The sequence below is a fragment of the Polypterus senegalus genome, chromosome 5 (assembly GCF_016835505.1).
Source record: "Polypterus senegalus isolate Bchr_013 chromosome 5, ASM1683550v1, whole genome shotgun sequence".
In the NCBI taxonomy this organism is placed as follows: domain Eukaryota; kingdom Metazoa; phylum Chordata; class Cladistia; order Polypteriformes; family Polypteridae; genus Polypterus; species Polypterus senegalus.
In genome coordinates, this window is record NC_053158.1 from 203,099,292 (window position 1) to 203,116,084 (window position 16,793).

Genomic DNA, 16,793 nt, shown 5'->3' on the forward strand with positions numbered 1-16,793 from the left:
CAGTCAGGTGAGGAACAGTAATAACGAAGCAAAATAGTAAAATAAAATAATAATCTCTCTATTATAAAAGAAAATCTGAGACGAGACGAGACTATTGCCAAGAGATTTTTTCAAGTCCCACCCTCCTCTTAACCATTTATGGTTAACGGCCCACGCCCGCGGTCCTCTCACCTCTCATTGGTGTCAATGCTTTTGTCAGACAGGGTTCCTGCACTCTCAGGTCTTATTAATTTTTATGTTTTCCTCACTTTATGTTCCCAATAAAAGAAGACTTATTATGTCCAAATCTTATTGAAGAAATTCTACCGACCGGTTATCAACAGAAAAAATGAGTACACGGGCAATCCTAGCTCCGGGAAATGATGAAGTCAAACGAATTAACGTGAAAATTGTCAATCGGCTACACAGCAAATTGGTTAAATACACATCAATAGACTCTGCTGAAACAGCTGGTGATGATGGTGCGGAAGATGAAAACATCAACTTACAATATCATGAAGAATATCTACAACCGTTAACACCGTGTGGTCTTCCACCGGCTGAATTACTGTTGAAAGAAGGATGTATCGTAATGTTATTACGTGTAAAATTTTAACAGGCGACAAGAAAGGTAATGTAGTACATCTTACGCATATAACATTAGACACCAAAGGAGATCTTGATATGCCATTCGTATTGAAATGTTTACAGTTTCCCGTTAGAATAGCTTTTGCTATGACAATTAACAAATCCCAGGGACAATCATTCGAAAAAGTCGGTTTATTTAATAGTGAGAAAGAAACGATCTTCATTCACAGGCTGTTATATGTTGCATTTTCACGATGTAACTCCAAACACAGAATCAAAATTGATTGCAATATTGACGAAAAATTAACTCATTCACCTCAGACCTGTGAACACACATCCCAAGAACAACAGAGATCATTCTGTACTTAAAATAAATGTTGCACGCTCCTTAAAGAGAAGATGAAAATAATTTGGAAGAAGATTTAAATGGAAGGTACAGGTACTGTATTACCTTTGTTTTAGCAAGACGCTCAATATTTTCAGTGGGATCCGAACCCATTGATAAGAAGCAGATCATTGGGGTTTGGCTGTCACTCTCTGCCCACATTGCCTCCATATCCAAAATTACACCTTCAGCGTATTTCACTCCGAGAGACTCTGCAATGTAGTGGCGAGCCTAAAATAAAAATAAGAGATTTCCAGCCCATTATTTTAAAGTAATTCATCCAATATATTAAGACTTTTCATCCAATATAGACCTTTGGGTTATGAAAGCTAATGCCTTATAAGGATACAGTACATTAAATTACTTCAAAAGTTAGTTTACAGACATGCACTGTTATCTCCTGGATCCAACAACCTCGGTTCAATTCCCATGAATGACTATGTGTAGTTTACATGTTTTTCTTGTCCAATGTGGGTGTTTCTCAGGGTTTATGACTTTTCTCGCACTTCCCAAAGATGTTCACGTGAGATTAATAAATTGGCCCTGTGTATGTGAGCAGGTCTGGACTGCCAGCTCAGCAAGAATTAGCTCCTGCCATATTGGCCACCACCCCTAGTAATTCTGAACAGAACTTTTTCAACATATGTATATCATCACAAAGTCTTTGTATCTTCATGCCAATTAAAAACTAAAACTTTTACTGAGGAAGGAAAATGTAATAGATACCTGTGCTATAGTGCGATCAGGGGCCCAACTTCGGATGAGTAGGAGTTTACGAAATGTGTCAAGTAGACTGTCATAGCCATCTGGAGTGATGGCCTCTTCTGGGGCTTCCTCATCAAACCATTGCTTCCAGGCTTTATCATTTCTGGCAACTTGAGAGAGAAGCTGGGAGAAAGGGTTCAGATGAGACAGTTGTACCAAATTCAGCCAAGTCATGTCCAAAATCCATTTCCTAGGTTTGGGGTCAACAGAGTTGAGGTCCAACGATGCACCCCCTGTAAAAAACATAAATAAAATTTAAATAGCAAAGCTGATTTATGCATTTACTTACTACATCTACTTATATACATATATATATTGTAAGATATGGCCGGCCATGTACCCCGGCCAATACCCCTAAGCCGCCAGGTGGAGCCCTCCTTGCAGCATGGAGGTCCCCAGAAGACCAGCAGGGCATTATGGACCATGTAGTTTTATGCACCGCCCTGCTGGATGCCATGGGGCCACGAGAGGAGCTGCAGGGAGGACCAAAAGTTCTTCATGCCCTATGACCCGGAAGTTAGGTCATAGGAAGGCGGCGGCTTCGGGTGAGAAAAACATTATTTACCCTGACCCGGAAGGAATAAGGACTTGTGGACTGTTGGGAAGGAACACCTCCGGGTCAGGGAATATAAAAGGACTGTGGGAGCTCCCAGACGAAGAGCTGAGTTGGGAGGCAGGGTGGCTAAGCGTCTGGGAGTGGAGGATTGGTTTATTGTATTTGTGATTTATTGTTTATTGAAGAATTGTGGAGAGGAGCGTGCTTTGTGCACTTTATTATTATAATTAAATATCATCATTGGATTTTACCTGGTGTCTGACGTAGAGTCTGAGGGTACAAGGGTGCGAGAAGCATCTTATTCTGTTACAATATATATATATATATATATATAAATGGTGGTTTAGTATGAGCAAGGACTGAATCCAAACAAATGAGTGCCAGCTGGATCATTCTGTTTAATTCAAATGTAATGAAGACCATAACAAGTGCACAAGGGTGTAGAAATCTCTCTCTCTCTCTCTCTCTCTCTCTCTCTCTCTCTCTCTCTCTCTCTCTCTCTCTCTCTCTCTCTCTCTCTCTCTCTCTCTCTCTCTCTCTCTCTCTCTCTCTCTCTCTCTATATATATATATATATATATATATATAGTATATATCTATCTATCTATATAAATCTATATATTGTGGGATGAACAGCCGGCCAATACCTCCACGTCACCAGATGAAGCCCTCCTGGCAACATGGAGGTGCCCCGAATTCCAGCAGGGCATCATGGACATTGGAGTTTTCCTTCACAGCCTGGCTGGATACTATGGGGACCTCCAGAGGATGCTGCAGGGAGGCATAAGGATTTTTATTTGCACTATAACCCGGAGGTACATCCTAGTCACAGGGACAGAAGAAGTGATGTACTTCCAGGATGAAGAAAAGGAGTTTTCACTTGACCCGGAAGTGTTAAGAATCACATGGACTGAGGGATCAGGAGCACTTCCGGGTCAAGAACTTTAATAGGATGATGGGATACCCCAGCAGATTGAGCCGAGTTTTGGGAGGAAGGGTGACTGAGCTGCTGGGAGGTGTGGAGGATTATTGTTTATTGAGTATTGGATTATTGTTTATGATTATTGTGGAGTGGAGTGTGCTTTGTGCACATCTGAAAATATTAAAATCAAATTATTGGACTTTTATCCGGTGTCTGATCTGAGGGTTCAAGGGGACGACAGCGCCCCCTGTCACAATATATATAGATATATATATATATACATACTGTATCTAATCTATATATATATATATATATATATATATATATATATATATAAAACACGTGTACCTAGGGCATTGAGAACAAAAATGAAAAGCCAGAGCTCACCTTTGATAAGAGTCTGGAACTCCCCATGAGAGATCCTCTTGGATTGCAGGTCTATTTTTAATGCCATGAGCAGCGTGAAGAGAAACTTGTGATCTTCGTAGAGCCCTCGAGCCGTGTATCTGAACACTTCATAAGTGAGATACTCGATGATGTTGGCAATCCGTTTGGAGTTGATGGGAGACTTTACCGACCGTTCCATGGAGAGGTCAAAGATCCCCAGAAACTGTCGGAGTGACGTCTGGTACATGATATTCACCAGGCTCATTTCCACAATCAGGAAGTAGAGGTTGCTGCCCCTGGAGGCCACTGGCCGATACTCTTCTCTAGCGGCATTGATTTTAATTTCTGTTTCCGCAGCGATAGTAAGCTTTTTACTGACCTGAAAGGTTAATTGTATTAGAGGCAGAATTAGCATTAAAATTTCAGTGATTTCTGAAGACTGAAATTGTCTTTATTAAAGCCTTGTTAATGAACTTTTAAAAGGTTGTCTTGCTTCTAAAATCATGAACAGTGTAGAAAACTTTTTATAAACAGGAAAATTAACATAGAATATTGATGGCTGAGAAACCAGTAAAGCTCAATATTGTTCAAGCAACATGACTAAATATTTAACCCACTGTTAAGTCTGTGCACCATGAGGTGCCGGAGCTCATAGTGACTACCTGGGGAATGACACCGGTGTGCCACACTGTTAACACAGAATATCGTCATCAGCTTAATAAATTCAGTGCTGTTTACACGTTTACTTCCAATCATACATAATCAAATGCTAAGGTGTGCTGTATCTTATGACCAGATATCCATCCATTATCCAACCCGCTATATCATAACTACAGGGTCATGGGGGTCTGCTGGAGCCAATGCAGTCAATTTCGAATCGCCAATGCACCTCACCTGCATGTCTTTGGACTGTGGAAGGAAACCCACGCAGACACGGGGAGAACATGCAAACTCCACACAGGTAGGACCCAGGAAGTGAACCCAGGCCTCCTTACTGCGAGGCAGCAGCGCTACCCACTGCGCCACCGTGCCACCCTAGTTAAACATTATAAAGAAATTAAAATTAACAGCAAATATATATTTTTTTTTTTGTAAATTTTGGGGTCCCAAAGTGCAGAAGACTCAAAAATCATAAAGCCTGGGGCCTCAGGTCCGGTCACCTTGGTCACCTTGGACACAAGAGAAGCCCTGCTTTAACCAGAAAATTCCCTGATCACTTGCTAGCCAGTTGCTCTCTCCCACTCTGCTCGTATCAACATTAAAGCCCAATTTAGTTTACTGACCTCCTCTGCTGTAGATTTCGTGATGTGTAAAACTTCGATCAACGAGTCATCCTCCACCAGGGAGCCCTCGGTGCTTGTCAGGCGATACAAGAGGTTGTCTTCCAGCTCCTGCATCTTCCTTTTATTTGACGTTACTTCCTCAAGAAGTGTCACTCTCTCGGATTCCAGTTCCTAAACAGCAGAATGTAAAACTGAACGCAGACTTAGCAATGAGTGATACAAGAACACAAAATGTTTAAGGGCAATTCAACCCAGCAAAGCTCATTCATTTTTCTACAAAATTAGTGACTTGGGCCTTCCACAGGGAACAACTAATTGGTTTCAACCTGCAGATTTTCCGCAACAATGAAAGTAAATTAAGCCTTGCAATTTGAAACAAACAAATTTTCACAGGTGTCCAAAATTCTGTCGATCACTTTAAAACCATCCGTCTGTCGCTTAAAGCAGAGTTGGAACAGACTGTGTTACACAACACCAGCGGTTCTCAAACTGTGGGGCACGTCGAATAAATGAACAAGACATCAAAATGTATTTTTTACATTTTTATTTCAAATTTAAATTTGCAAGCATATAATCACAATGAATGCATAATAACTAAAACTAAAATAAAACATTTCTAAGGCACAGATCTAATGACTACTATGTGCCTGCTTTAAAGTACACGGCCTGTCCAGGTCTGGTTTGATATTCGAGATACGACACTCGGAGCTCCTTTTCTGTCTGAAGTTTGTTTCTATGACGAGCGGCGCCGCTACTGCTGCTGCTTTTATAGTCGCGTATTTTCAATTCAGAAAGTTCGAGACGTATCGGTATCTGTCATAAACATTCGGGTAACAGTAGATCAGGTGATAATGCGGCGTGACTCCACCACAATGGCAGCGTAGCCAATATTGACCAATTGAGTTCAATAATTTACGGCATATTAGGGTTATTTTCATGATACAACTAACAACGGTATAAAATTTGTTGGACGAAAATACGCTCATCTCACGCAGGTTGACTTCATCTGTGTCCTCGTTTACTAGAATTTTAAAATTAAAAATTAAAACATATTTAATCGTTTATTTACATAAAAAAATAATTAAATAAGAATATTTCACGAAATACGAAAGTGTCAGAACTGCTGCACTACACCACAGGTGGGTAGATTCAGTCCTGGAGGGCCACAGTGGTTGAAGGTTTTTGTTCCAACCCAGTTGCTTAATTAAAAGACAATCCTAGATAGATAGATAGATAGATAGATAGATAGATAGATAGATATGAAAGGCAGTATATGATAGATAGATATGAAAGGCACTATAGATAGATATAGATAGATAGATAGATAGATAGATAGATAGATAGATAGATAGATAGATAGATATGAAGGCACTATATAGATAGATAGATAGATAGATAGATAGATAGATAGATAGATAGATAGATATGAAAGGCACTATAGATAGATAGATAGATAGATAGATAGATAGATAGATAGATAGATAGATAGTGTGACGGACAGCCGGGTCCCATGCCCGGCCGGGGCACCTCTGCTGCATACGTCCCGGGGGAGCCACCATGGACCATGCAATACCTTCCCTGGGGTGCCTGGGGGCAGTCTCCATGGCCGTGGGTCCTTCCTCAGTCTCCTCTGTGGCTTCATGGGACATGGAGTCCACCACAGCCCGGTTGGGAGATGGGGTGGCCACTAGGGGGTGCGCTGGAGAGCCAGCCGCCACAACGGACGACTTATCAGCCCCACCCGGCGGTTCAATTAAGACCAGCTGGTCAGGCACCTGGAGCACTTCCGGGTGGGCTATAAAGCAGACAACCTCCCTCCATTCGGGGCCAGAATCGGGAGGAAGAGGACGAGGTTGTCTGGGAGGAGTGGTGGTGGCAGAGAGAGGGTTGTGAAGAATTGTGCTTTGGAACTGTGTGGGGCCTGTGGGACACAGGGAAGACGTGCCCCATGGCTGAAGGAAAAAAGAATAAAGCCTGTGTGTTTTATACACGTGCCTCTGCGTGGTCTGTGCCAGGTCGGGCGCTATATAGCGCCTTTTCTACAATAGATAGATAGATAAGATAGATAGATAGATAGATAGATAGATAGATAGATAGATAGATAGATAGATAGATAGATAGAAGTGTAAGACACTATATAATAGATAGATAGATAGATAGATAGATAGATAGATAGATAGATAGATAGATAGATAGATAGATAGATAGATAGATACTTTATTAATCCCAAGGGGAAATTCACATAATCCAGCAGCAGTATACTGATACAAAAACAATATTAAATTAAATAGTAATAAAAATGCATGTAAAAGCAGATAATAACTTTGAGTGATGTTAGCAATTACTCCCCTGGGTGGAATTGAAGAGTTGCATAGTGTGGGGAAGGAACGATCTCCTCAGTCTGTCACTGAAGCTACTCCTCTGCCTGGAGATGATCCTGTTTAGTGGATGCAGTGGATTCTTCATGATGGACAGGAGTCTGCTCAGTGCCCGTCGCTCTGCCACGGATGCCAATCTGTCCAACTTTACTCCTACAATAGAGCCTGCCTTCCTCATCAGATTGTCCTGGCGTGAGGCATCTTTCATCCTTACGCTGCCTCCCCAGCACACCACCGTGTAGAAGAGGGCACTCGCCACAACTGTCTGATAGAACATCTGCAGCATCTTATTGCAGATGTTGAAGGACGCCTACCTTCTAAGAAAGTATAGTCGGCTCTGTCCTCTCTTACACAGAGCATCAGTATTGGCAGTCCAGTCCAATTTGTCATCCAGCTGCACTCCCAGGTATTTATAGGTCTGCACCCTCTGCACAGTCACCTCTGATGATCACAGGGTCCATGAGGGGCTTGAGCCTCCTAAAATCCACCACCAGTTCCTTGGTTTTGCTGGTGTTCAGGTGTAAGTGGTTTGAGTTGCACCATTTAACAAAGTCCTTCATTAGGTTCCTATCCTCCTCCTCCTGCCCACTCCTGATGCGGCCCACCATAGCAGTGTCGTCAGTGAACTTTTGCACGTGGCAGGACTCCGAGTCGTATTGGAAGTCTGATGTATGTTGGCTGAACAGGACTGGAGAAAGTAAAGTCCCCTGCAGCGCTCCTGTGTTGCTGAGCACAATGTCAGACCTGCAGTTCCCTTTTAAATCCTTGTCAATTATTTAATTTCATGGCTTGCTTGTGCTTTAACTCTGCCATGTCAAGTTATTCTCATATCTTATATATTTTTTTCCTTTCTAAGGATATCATCCAAATGATTTGAAGTCTAAAACAGACGAGTTATTCTCAGTGCTTCACTTTTTTCTCTTCATTTTCCGTGCCAGTATTTAATTAAACCCAATAGCGCATGATAAATACACACAGAGGTGTAAATGGAAACAAGTGAAATGGAGAAATGCTGGTTTCTTTTGTCATTTGCTTCTTATTGCTAATAAGGAGCCATTAAAAAATGAGACTATGACTAAAATACGCAATAAGGGTTCAAAATTTTAACGAGCGAGACGACTAAAGTTAAGCAGAAGTGTCACTTGAGCAATAAGGGCTTCTTGTTAGGCAATTGGGTTGGAACAAAAACCTGCAGCCACTGTGGGCCTCCAGGACTGAATCTGCCCACCCCTGCACCACACCACCTGAAGCAGGGGTCCCCATTCTCCAGTCCTGGAGGACCACCGTGGCTACAGGTATTCATTCTAACCCTTCTCTTAATGAGTGACCTGTTTTTTCTGCTAATTAATTTCTTTTGATCTAATTTTAATTGACTTGCTTTTGAAGACTCAGACCCCTTAATTGTTTCTTTTCCTTGACTAGCAGCCAAACAATAGTGAGATACAAAATGAGCCAAAACAACTGGTGTCCATCATACATTCCATCCATCCATCATCCAACCTGCTATATCCTAACACAGGGTCATGGGGGTCTGCTGGAGCCAATCTCACCCAACACAGGGCGCAACGCAGGAAACAAATCCCGGGCAAACTGCAGGGCACACACACCCACACACCGAACACACACTAGGGACAATTTAGGATCACCAATGCACCTAACCTACATGTCTTTGGACTGTGGAAGGAAACCGGAGCACCAGGAGGAAACTCACACAGACATGGGGAGAACATGCAAACTCCACGCAGGGAGGACCCGGGAAGCGAACCTGCAGGTCACCTAACTGTGAGGCAGTGTCCAAAGACATGCAGGTTAGGTGCATTGGCGATCCTAAATTGTCCCTAGTGTGTGTGTTTGGTGTCTGTGTGTGTGTGTGTGCCCTGCCTAGGGTTTGTTTCCTGCCTTGCACCCAGTGCTAGCTGGGATTGGCTCCAGCAGACCCCCATGACCCTGTGTTAAGATATAGCGGGTTGGAAAATGACTGACTGATTAAATCAATAATACTAATAATAATAACATCAACAATCAGAAATATCTCCACCAAACCTCCCAGCAAGCTCTGTTACACTCCTCCCGAATCCGGCTTCCTTGCTGGGACTCCAACAGTCCTTTATATAGTTCTTGACCCGGAAGTTCTTTAGGTCTTCCGTCCACGTGACATTCCCACACTTCCGGTCAGCTGGAGAAGTTGAGTTTTCTGTCAGCCCACAGGACCGTCGACAGCTCCACCTGGTGGCACCCACGACACCCAACAGGGCTGAGTAACCAAACTCCAAGTCCCAGGATGCTCTGAGGGAATCCGGGGCACTGGGGTCTTGTTCAAAAAGTGGGCTCCATTATACACCAGGGTTCAACTTTAACATTAGGCACCCTTGCACTATTTTAAGATTAGGCACCTCATCTAAATTTTAAGATTGGGGACCCTGGTGTACCTGGCCTTACCTCCACGAACCTTAAGTTTGGGGTTTGTAGTAGGGGCAGACCAGTTTAACTCTTTGAGGGCTGAATATTTTTTCCAAAAAACATAGTTTTTTGAAAAGCACACAGAGCAATGATTTCACACTTAAGTCAACATAAAACGTCTGTTGCTATGTGCTGTGGGTGCTGTTGGCACATGTTCGGCATCTCTGGCGGCAGTGGCTGCATTGGGTGCACCTCAATGGTCAGCAGGAATTCACAGTGGCCCAGCTGCCTGGCTGTCTACGCACAGCAGGTGGGTGGTGGTGATGGTCACAGTGTGACACAATCTGGTTTGTACCTCTTATCATCATAAGTGCTGTGGGCACATCAGCTACATTAAAAAGTGTTCAGCACCATGATAACCTGGGGACTGATCAGATGATACTGGTACCTCTCTTTCGTTTTTGTTCTCCAGATCACTTGCATCAAACTTTGAGTCTGACAAGTCAAAGTCCGATTCAACAAAATTACGTAAAACGCCCACGGAGTATTTTGCTTTGCATGTTCGCTTTGGTCTCTTGCCTGATGTTGGTGCCATTTTAGAGGTTGTTTGTTCTTTGCTACTCATGCACATGTAGGTAATCGAGGTTAAATCAACAATGCAATGTAACATTCCTTCTAGCAAAGAGAGTCGAACTAAAACATAAGGACGAGTTTTACTGTAGTTTACAGCCGATTACCGTCCTCTACTCCTGAATTTTGACAAAAGTCAACATTAGCCCTGAAAGAGTTAAGACAAACAACAGGAAGGACAAGTTTAAGATTTGGTGTCTGATTTTTGAACAAGACCCCACTGCTAAACTCCAGGGGAGCTGCCATCTAGCATTTTGGGGGGAGGCAGTGTTGGCAAATAGCTGTCTTCCCCTATCCTTCCATTCCAGGGCTATCCCAGCCGGGTTGAGCCACCGGCCGTCCATCACACAGCCAAACAATAATGAGACACAAAACGAGCCACCATTTGACCAGCTTACCTGTGCCCATCACATAATATCTGAAAATAAAGAAAGGTGAAGGTCTCGGTAAGGCTGATCTTTCAGGTCACCAAACATCTTGACGATGTTCTTAGAAAAAACAGAAAAATCGATAGTTTTGTAAATGTCTGCTATAGTGGAATGAAAGCAGCAACAGGCCATGGAATTAAATAACGGGTTTAATTAACAGCAAGAATTGGCTTCTCATTAAGAGATTGGTTGTAGTGAAACTGGTTGGAGTTTGAAATCCCAGTTTAGCTGGTCATTTGTGGGCTCATTTTATGTCTCATTTCCATTTGTCTGCCATTTAATGAAGAAACAAATCATTTCAGAGGACTGAATCCTTAGAAACAGGGCTATTAAAATGAAGGGAAAAAGAGTTAACTGGTCACTGATTAAGAAAAGGGTTAGAATGAAAACCTGCAGCCACTGCGGCCCACCAGGCTTGGAGTTCGACACCCCAGTTCTACAACATTTCCTCTCCACACCATGTTATTAGTTATCGGACTGCTTCTAACATTTTCTACATAAAAATACAACATCTCTCTTTGCCCCTCCACCAGCCCCTCATCTCAAAATGGCCCCCAATTTCTTTCTTTCTTACCTGCTTCTCAGTGAGAATTACCCGGCCCAGCAGCTGATCCTCGAGTCCTCTCATGGTCACTGTGAAGTCAATGACGGCTGTCTTGGCACTGACCTCTGGGGTGTAGGCTGGGTTGGCTAGTTTGGTGGTTAGGTAAAGCTTGAATGACTTCATAACATCAATTTCTTTATCTCCAACTTTTACCTCAAAGAAACAAAGAAGGTTTAAAAACTCACCACCTGTCAACTTCAGAATTAGGGATGTTAAGGTTTAGCCAGGGCTTCTTACCTGGCTCATGTTAATATTTTATGTTATTTTTTGTTATATATTATTTTATACACATGTTTGTGTGGGTTGGCACCCTGCCCAGGATTGGTTCCTGCCTTGTGCCCTGTGTTGGCTGGGATTGGCTCCAGCAGACCCCCGTGACCCTATTCGGATTCAGCGGGTTAGAAAATGGATGGATAGATGGATGTTTGTGTGGGTTTCCGCCCACAGTCCAAAGACATGTAGGTTTGGTGCATTGGTGATCCTAAATTGTCCCTTGTGTGTGTGCTTGGTGTGTGTGTGTGTGCCCTGTATTGGGCTAGTGCCCTGCCTGGAATTTGTTCCTGCCTTGCGCCCTGTGCTGGCTGGGATTGGCTCCAGCAGACCCCCATGACCCTGTGTTAGGATATAGCAGGTTGGCAAATGACTGACTGACTGACTATAAATCTATCTATCTATTATATAGTGCCTTTCACATCCATCTATCTAGGTGGCACGGTGGCGCAGTGGTAGCTCTGCTGCCTTGCAGTTAGGAGACCTGGGTTTTTATCGCGGGTCCTCCTTGCGTGGAGTTTGCATGTTCTCCCCGTGTCTGTGTGTGTACTCCGGTTTCCTCCCACAGTCCAAAGACATGCAGGTTAGGTGCATTGGCAATTCAAAAAAATTGTCCCTAGTGTGTTCTCGGTGTGTGTGTGTGCATGCCCTGTGGTGGGCTGGCACCCTGTCCGGGGCTTGTTTCCTGCCTTGCACCCTGTGTTGGCTGGGATTGGCTCCAGTAGACACCCGTGACCCTGTAGTTAGGATACAGCGGGTTGGAGGATGGATGGATGGATTATTTTATATATTATGTTACTACTCTAGTTTTTACCTTTACGTTGTAATCTGTAGCGGGTGCAAGTGAGCCCTGTGTTGATAAGAAATGACGAATAGACTGGCCAGCTGAATGAAAAGATAACTTTGTGCCCAGCTGGTATAACATAATGGATGGACCAGTAGAAGCTGCAACTTGGGAGTGGTTCCATCCCATATGCGCTAGGTGGCAGTACCCAGTCAGGACACCCATAGGGGTGCTAGGGAGATGACAGCCCTGTAAGGGTCTATTGGGATTGATAGAGGGCGCTGTCGGGGAAAGACCATCCTACTTTGTCTATGGCCCAGAAGTGCTTCCTCGAGGAGATAGAATGGTACAGGACGCATTTCTGGGTTCATCTTAAAAAGCAGCCCACTGGCACACCTGGACGAGTCAGAGGCAGGAGGCAGTGAGCAAACTTACGAGAGAAGGAGGAAGAATTGTTGATTTGTTGTTGGTTTATTGTACAATTGTGGCTAATTTTTGGTAAAGGTGTTCATTGGAAGGTGCTTTGTGGAATAGAAACCCTTTATTTTATTCATATATTGTAGGATGCACTGCTGTGTCTATGGTTTGGGGCTCTCTAGCGCCCCTTGTAGTTTCACCCCCAAAACCCTCCAACACACCAACACCAACAATAATATCAGTTCAAATAATAATTTACTTTCACAAATACTTATACAGGCAGGTCAGGTTAGGTTGGGGAGCATTTACTAGTACAGAGAGTCACCAAACCCACCACATGACAAAACAGCTCGGGATCCTGTTTGGCAACCCCCCAGGCACACACGCGGTCCAGTCCCACCCCCAGGAAATGACCATCTATCTGCCACAGCCAGGTGTTACATGAGCGTCCCCTTGTCCTGATTCAGCCACTTGGGTCCTCAGCAATGAGGAACCTGGGAGCCAGATCATCGTTGGGGAATCGTGCCACATGGCCGTAGTGCCGTAACTGACACGGCTTCACAATGCAGGTCATGTGCCTCATTTCGGGAAGAAATCTAAGTATTGTTTGCAGTGCACCATGCAATGCATATGTTTCTGTTATATGCCATTTGTTGTGGGATTTATAAAAGTAGTGTTAATGTTTGTGATCTGTTAGAATTTGCAAAAGAAGTGTTAATGTTTTGATGTGCCATCTGTTGGAATTACAAATGCAAAGTATATGTCTCTGTTATATACCATTTGCTGTGGGACTTCCAAAAGCAGTTCTAATGTTTGTGCTGCACCATCTGTTGAAATGACAAGTGTGATGCGCCATCTGTTGGAATGAAATATGCAATGCATATGTCTCTATTAAGTAATTTGGCATGAGATTTGCAAAAGCAGTGTTAATGTTTGTGATCTGTTAGAATTTGCAAAAGAAGTGTTAATGTTTTGATGTGCCATCTGTTGGAATTACAAATGCAAAGTATATGTCTCTGTTATATACCATTTGTTATGGGATTTATAAAATTAGTGTTAATGTTTGTGATCTGTTAGAATTTGCAAAAGAAGTGTTAATGTTTTGATGTGCCATCTGTTGGAGAAGAAATCTAAGTATTGTTTGCAGTGCACCATGCAATGCATATGTCTCTGTTATATACCATTTGCTGTGGGACTTCCAAAAGCAGTTCTAATGTTTGTGCTGCACCATCTGTTGAAATGACAAGTGTGATGCGCCATCTGTTGGAATGAATTATGCAATGCATATGTCTCTATTAAGTAATTTGGCATGAGATTTGCAAAAGCAGTGTTAATGTTTGTGATCTGTTAGAATTTGCAAAAGAAGTGTTAATGTTTTGATGTGCCATCTGTTGGAATTACAAATGCAACACATATGTCACTGTTATATACCATTTGCTATGGGATTTGCAAAAGTAGCATTAATGTTGTGATGTGCCATCTGTTGAAATTACAAATGCAATGCATAAGTTTTTGTTATATGCCATTTACATTTAATTGCTTGGCAGACGCTTTAATCTAAAGTGACTTACATTTGGTATGGGATTTGTAAAAGAAGTGCTAATATTTGTGATGTGCCATCTATTGGAATGACAGAGATTCAGCAAACAGACAACACACAGAAAGACACATCCTTTAATTAAAGTGAATAAATGAATCACTACTTTTAATTTCTGCCACATTATAAACACTTCCCTACCACTTTCATTTTAAAGTATAACTTGCAATGAATTAGACCAAAACACACTTACTTTATACGTGGATCCTGATTTAATAAAATTTTTTTCAAGGATATTATCCAAAGCAGGGTCCAGTTCTTCCCCAACATCCTCAATGAGCAGTGGCCTCCCAAGTGAGAGACTGTCCTCCAGGTGGGTCCGGAAGTATTTATGATTTAAAGATGTCACCTGCAAAATTTTTATATGTTGCTTATTTAGAACTGGGCAAGCAGGAGGGGTCATTTGCAGTTGATGTTTTATGAGGAGAAGGGTGGACATATGCATGTAATTGTGAATATGCATATAAATATTAATAACAACACAAAAGGCTTCTAAACCTGAAAAAACATTAATGGCAGTGCACACTGTAACCTCTCTGCTGTCTCTTATGAGCAGCTAAACAGGTACTGTAACTGCATTTAAAAAAATGACCACTGAAACATGCAAAGCACAAAGGGTACATATTTAAACAAAGATACATACTACACAAGAAGTGGGAAAGCCTGCCTCCGCTCTTCTTCGTTAATGTAAGCTTTCTTCTTTTATTCCTCCTCCTCCTTCTTCTTCTTCTTCCTCCTTGATGTAACCTTATTTTTAATTCTTCATCTTCATCTTCGTTGATGAGAGCTTTCTTCTTTTTCTTCTCCTCCTCCTTTTTACCTCTTCCCACTTCTTCTTGGTGTTGATATTTTTGATCAATCCTTCTCCAAACACCTCACCTCAGTCCTGCACCTCCTTCCCATTCAGTCCCTTATCCTTCAAGTCTTCTTTTAGTCTGCACTACCTGAGCCTTCCCCACTTTCTCTTCCCCTCTAATTCCATTCCCATCACTCTTTTGCTCACATACTGTTTGTCTCTCTGTAATCAGAATATAAGTTTAATATGTCACTGTGCTCTGTGCAAATATTTAAAATCTGTTTTTCTTTTCTTCTCACATGCACAGCTAACACAAAGCCAGAGTTAGTACAGGGGCCCAGCATTTAGAATTGCTAGGCAAGCATCTTAAGACAAGACAAGTTAAGGACAACTGCAAAATGGGCAATTTAAGAGCCATTTTCCTAGTTCTATAAGATTCATGAATATTTTACTAGATGACAATGCATAATCTATAGGAGGTTCCTATAACCCCCGTGAATAGAATTGTATTTGGTAGATTCTTGTCATTTCTACAGCCTTTAGTAAACATCTGTATTTGATATAGCGCCTAACTAGAGTTCAAGAACCCCCCTAGGCACTTTACAACACAACAGTCATTCACACGCTGGTGATGATAAGCTACTATGTAGCCACAGCTGCCCTGGAGCACACTGACAGAAGTGAGGCTGCCGAACACTGGCGCCACCAATCCACCACCAGCAGGCAAGGTAGGTTAAGTGTCTTGCCCAAGGACACAACAGCTGCATTCTCATGCCGGGAGCCAGGATCGAACCTGCAACCCTCCGATTGCTGGACCACTCGCTCTACCGACTGAGCTAGTGCTGAGTTCAGTTAGTGTCTAGCTTTGCCTTGTGTAAGGTATAGAGGCATACGATTTTTAACCATGTTCGCGCACGTGACCGTGCCTGGGCACATGTCTATGTGCCAACCGGCACACGGGCCTTTTGAGTGTGAAGTAACTCGTACAACAGCACTTTTATTTATGTGTTGAACCGAATGCTTAAGGCATACAGAATAAGAAATTAAGAACCTTTAAGTATAGAAAGAAGAAGTAAAGAACGTTTAAGTATACAAATAACTAAAGTTTCTCAAGTAAAGCTAAGTTCATAGAAGATACATTTTTTCTTTTTTTTTGCCTTTATTCTACGTGTGTAACTATTTTTCCTGTTATTCTTGTGTGGATTATTTGCTTTTAACTTTTAGACTGTGAGATTTCTTTGACACATGTTTGATCCGTGCCTGACTTCGCCTTGTGCATCGGTGGCTACAGGCAATGTGCACTATTTCTGTGTGTCAGAGTCAGCATGATATTGGATCTTCTTTTCTTTGATTGGAATGGCATGATTTACACCTGGAGAAAGAGTATAAAGCCTTGGAACATTGCCTGGCACACCTTTGAAGCCAATGGATGGATGGGAGGTAACATCATTTGATCCTGAAAATCCTTCTAACGCAGCGACGAAAATGGCAGACCCTATACTGCGGGTCCCCACTTCAGTAAAAAGTCTTGATATGGCTTCCTTCATCTGTTATGCCGCGTAAACCATCATTAAAGAAAGATAAGTTATTTCTCCCTTGTGATTTCTTACCTCTGTATCACTAAT

At 42.5% G+C, this 16,793-nt stretch overlaps 1 protein-coding gene across 1 annotated transcript in view; it reads right to left on the bottom strand.

Moving 5' to 3' along the window:
* LOC120529938 (dynein heavy chain 5, axonemal-like) overlaps positions 1-16,793 on the bottom strand; it is a 331,615-nt gene that overhangs the window by 43,821 nt on the left and 271,001 nt on the right. The window contains exons 61-66 of the mRNA XM_039754147.1: positions 14,566-14,721; positions 11,275-11,457; positions 4,865-5,035; positions 3,582-3,960; positions 1,679-1,950; positions 1,019-1,183 (exon numbers count right to left, since the gene is read on the bottom strand). Of these exons, the coding sequence (XP_039610081.1) occupies positions 1,019-1,183; positions 1,679-1,950; positions 3,582-3,960; positions 4,865-5,035; positions 11,275-11,457; positions 14,566-14,721 (1,326 nt within the window). The remainder of the gene's footprint in view (positions 1-1,018; positions 1,184-1,678; positions 1,951-3,581; positions 3,961-4,864; positions 5,036-11,274; positions 11,458-14,565; positions 14,722-16,793) is intronic.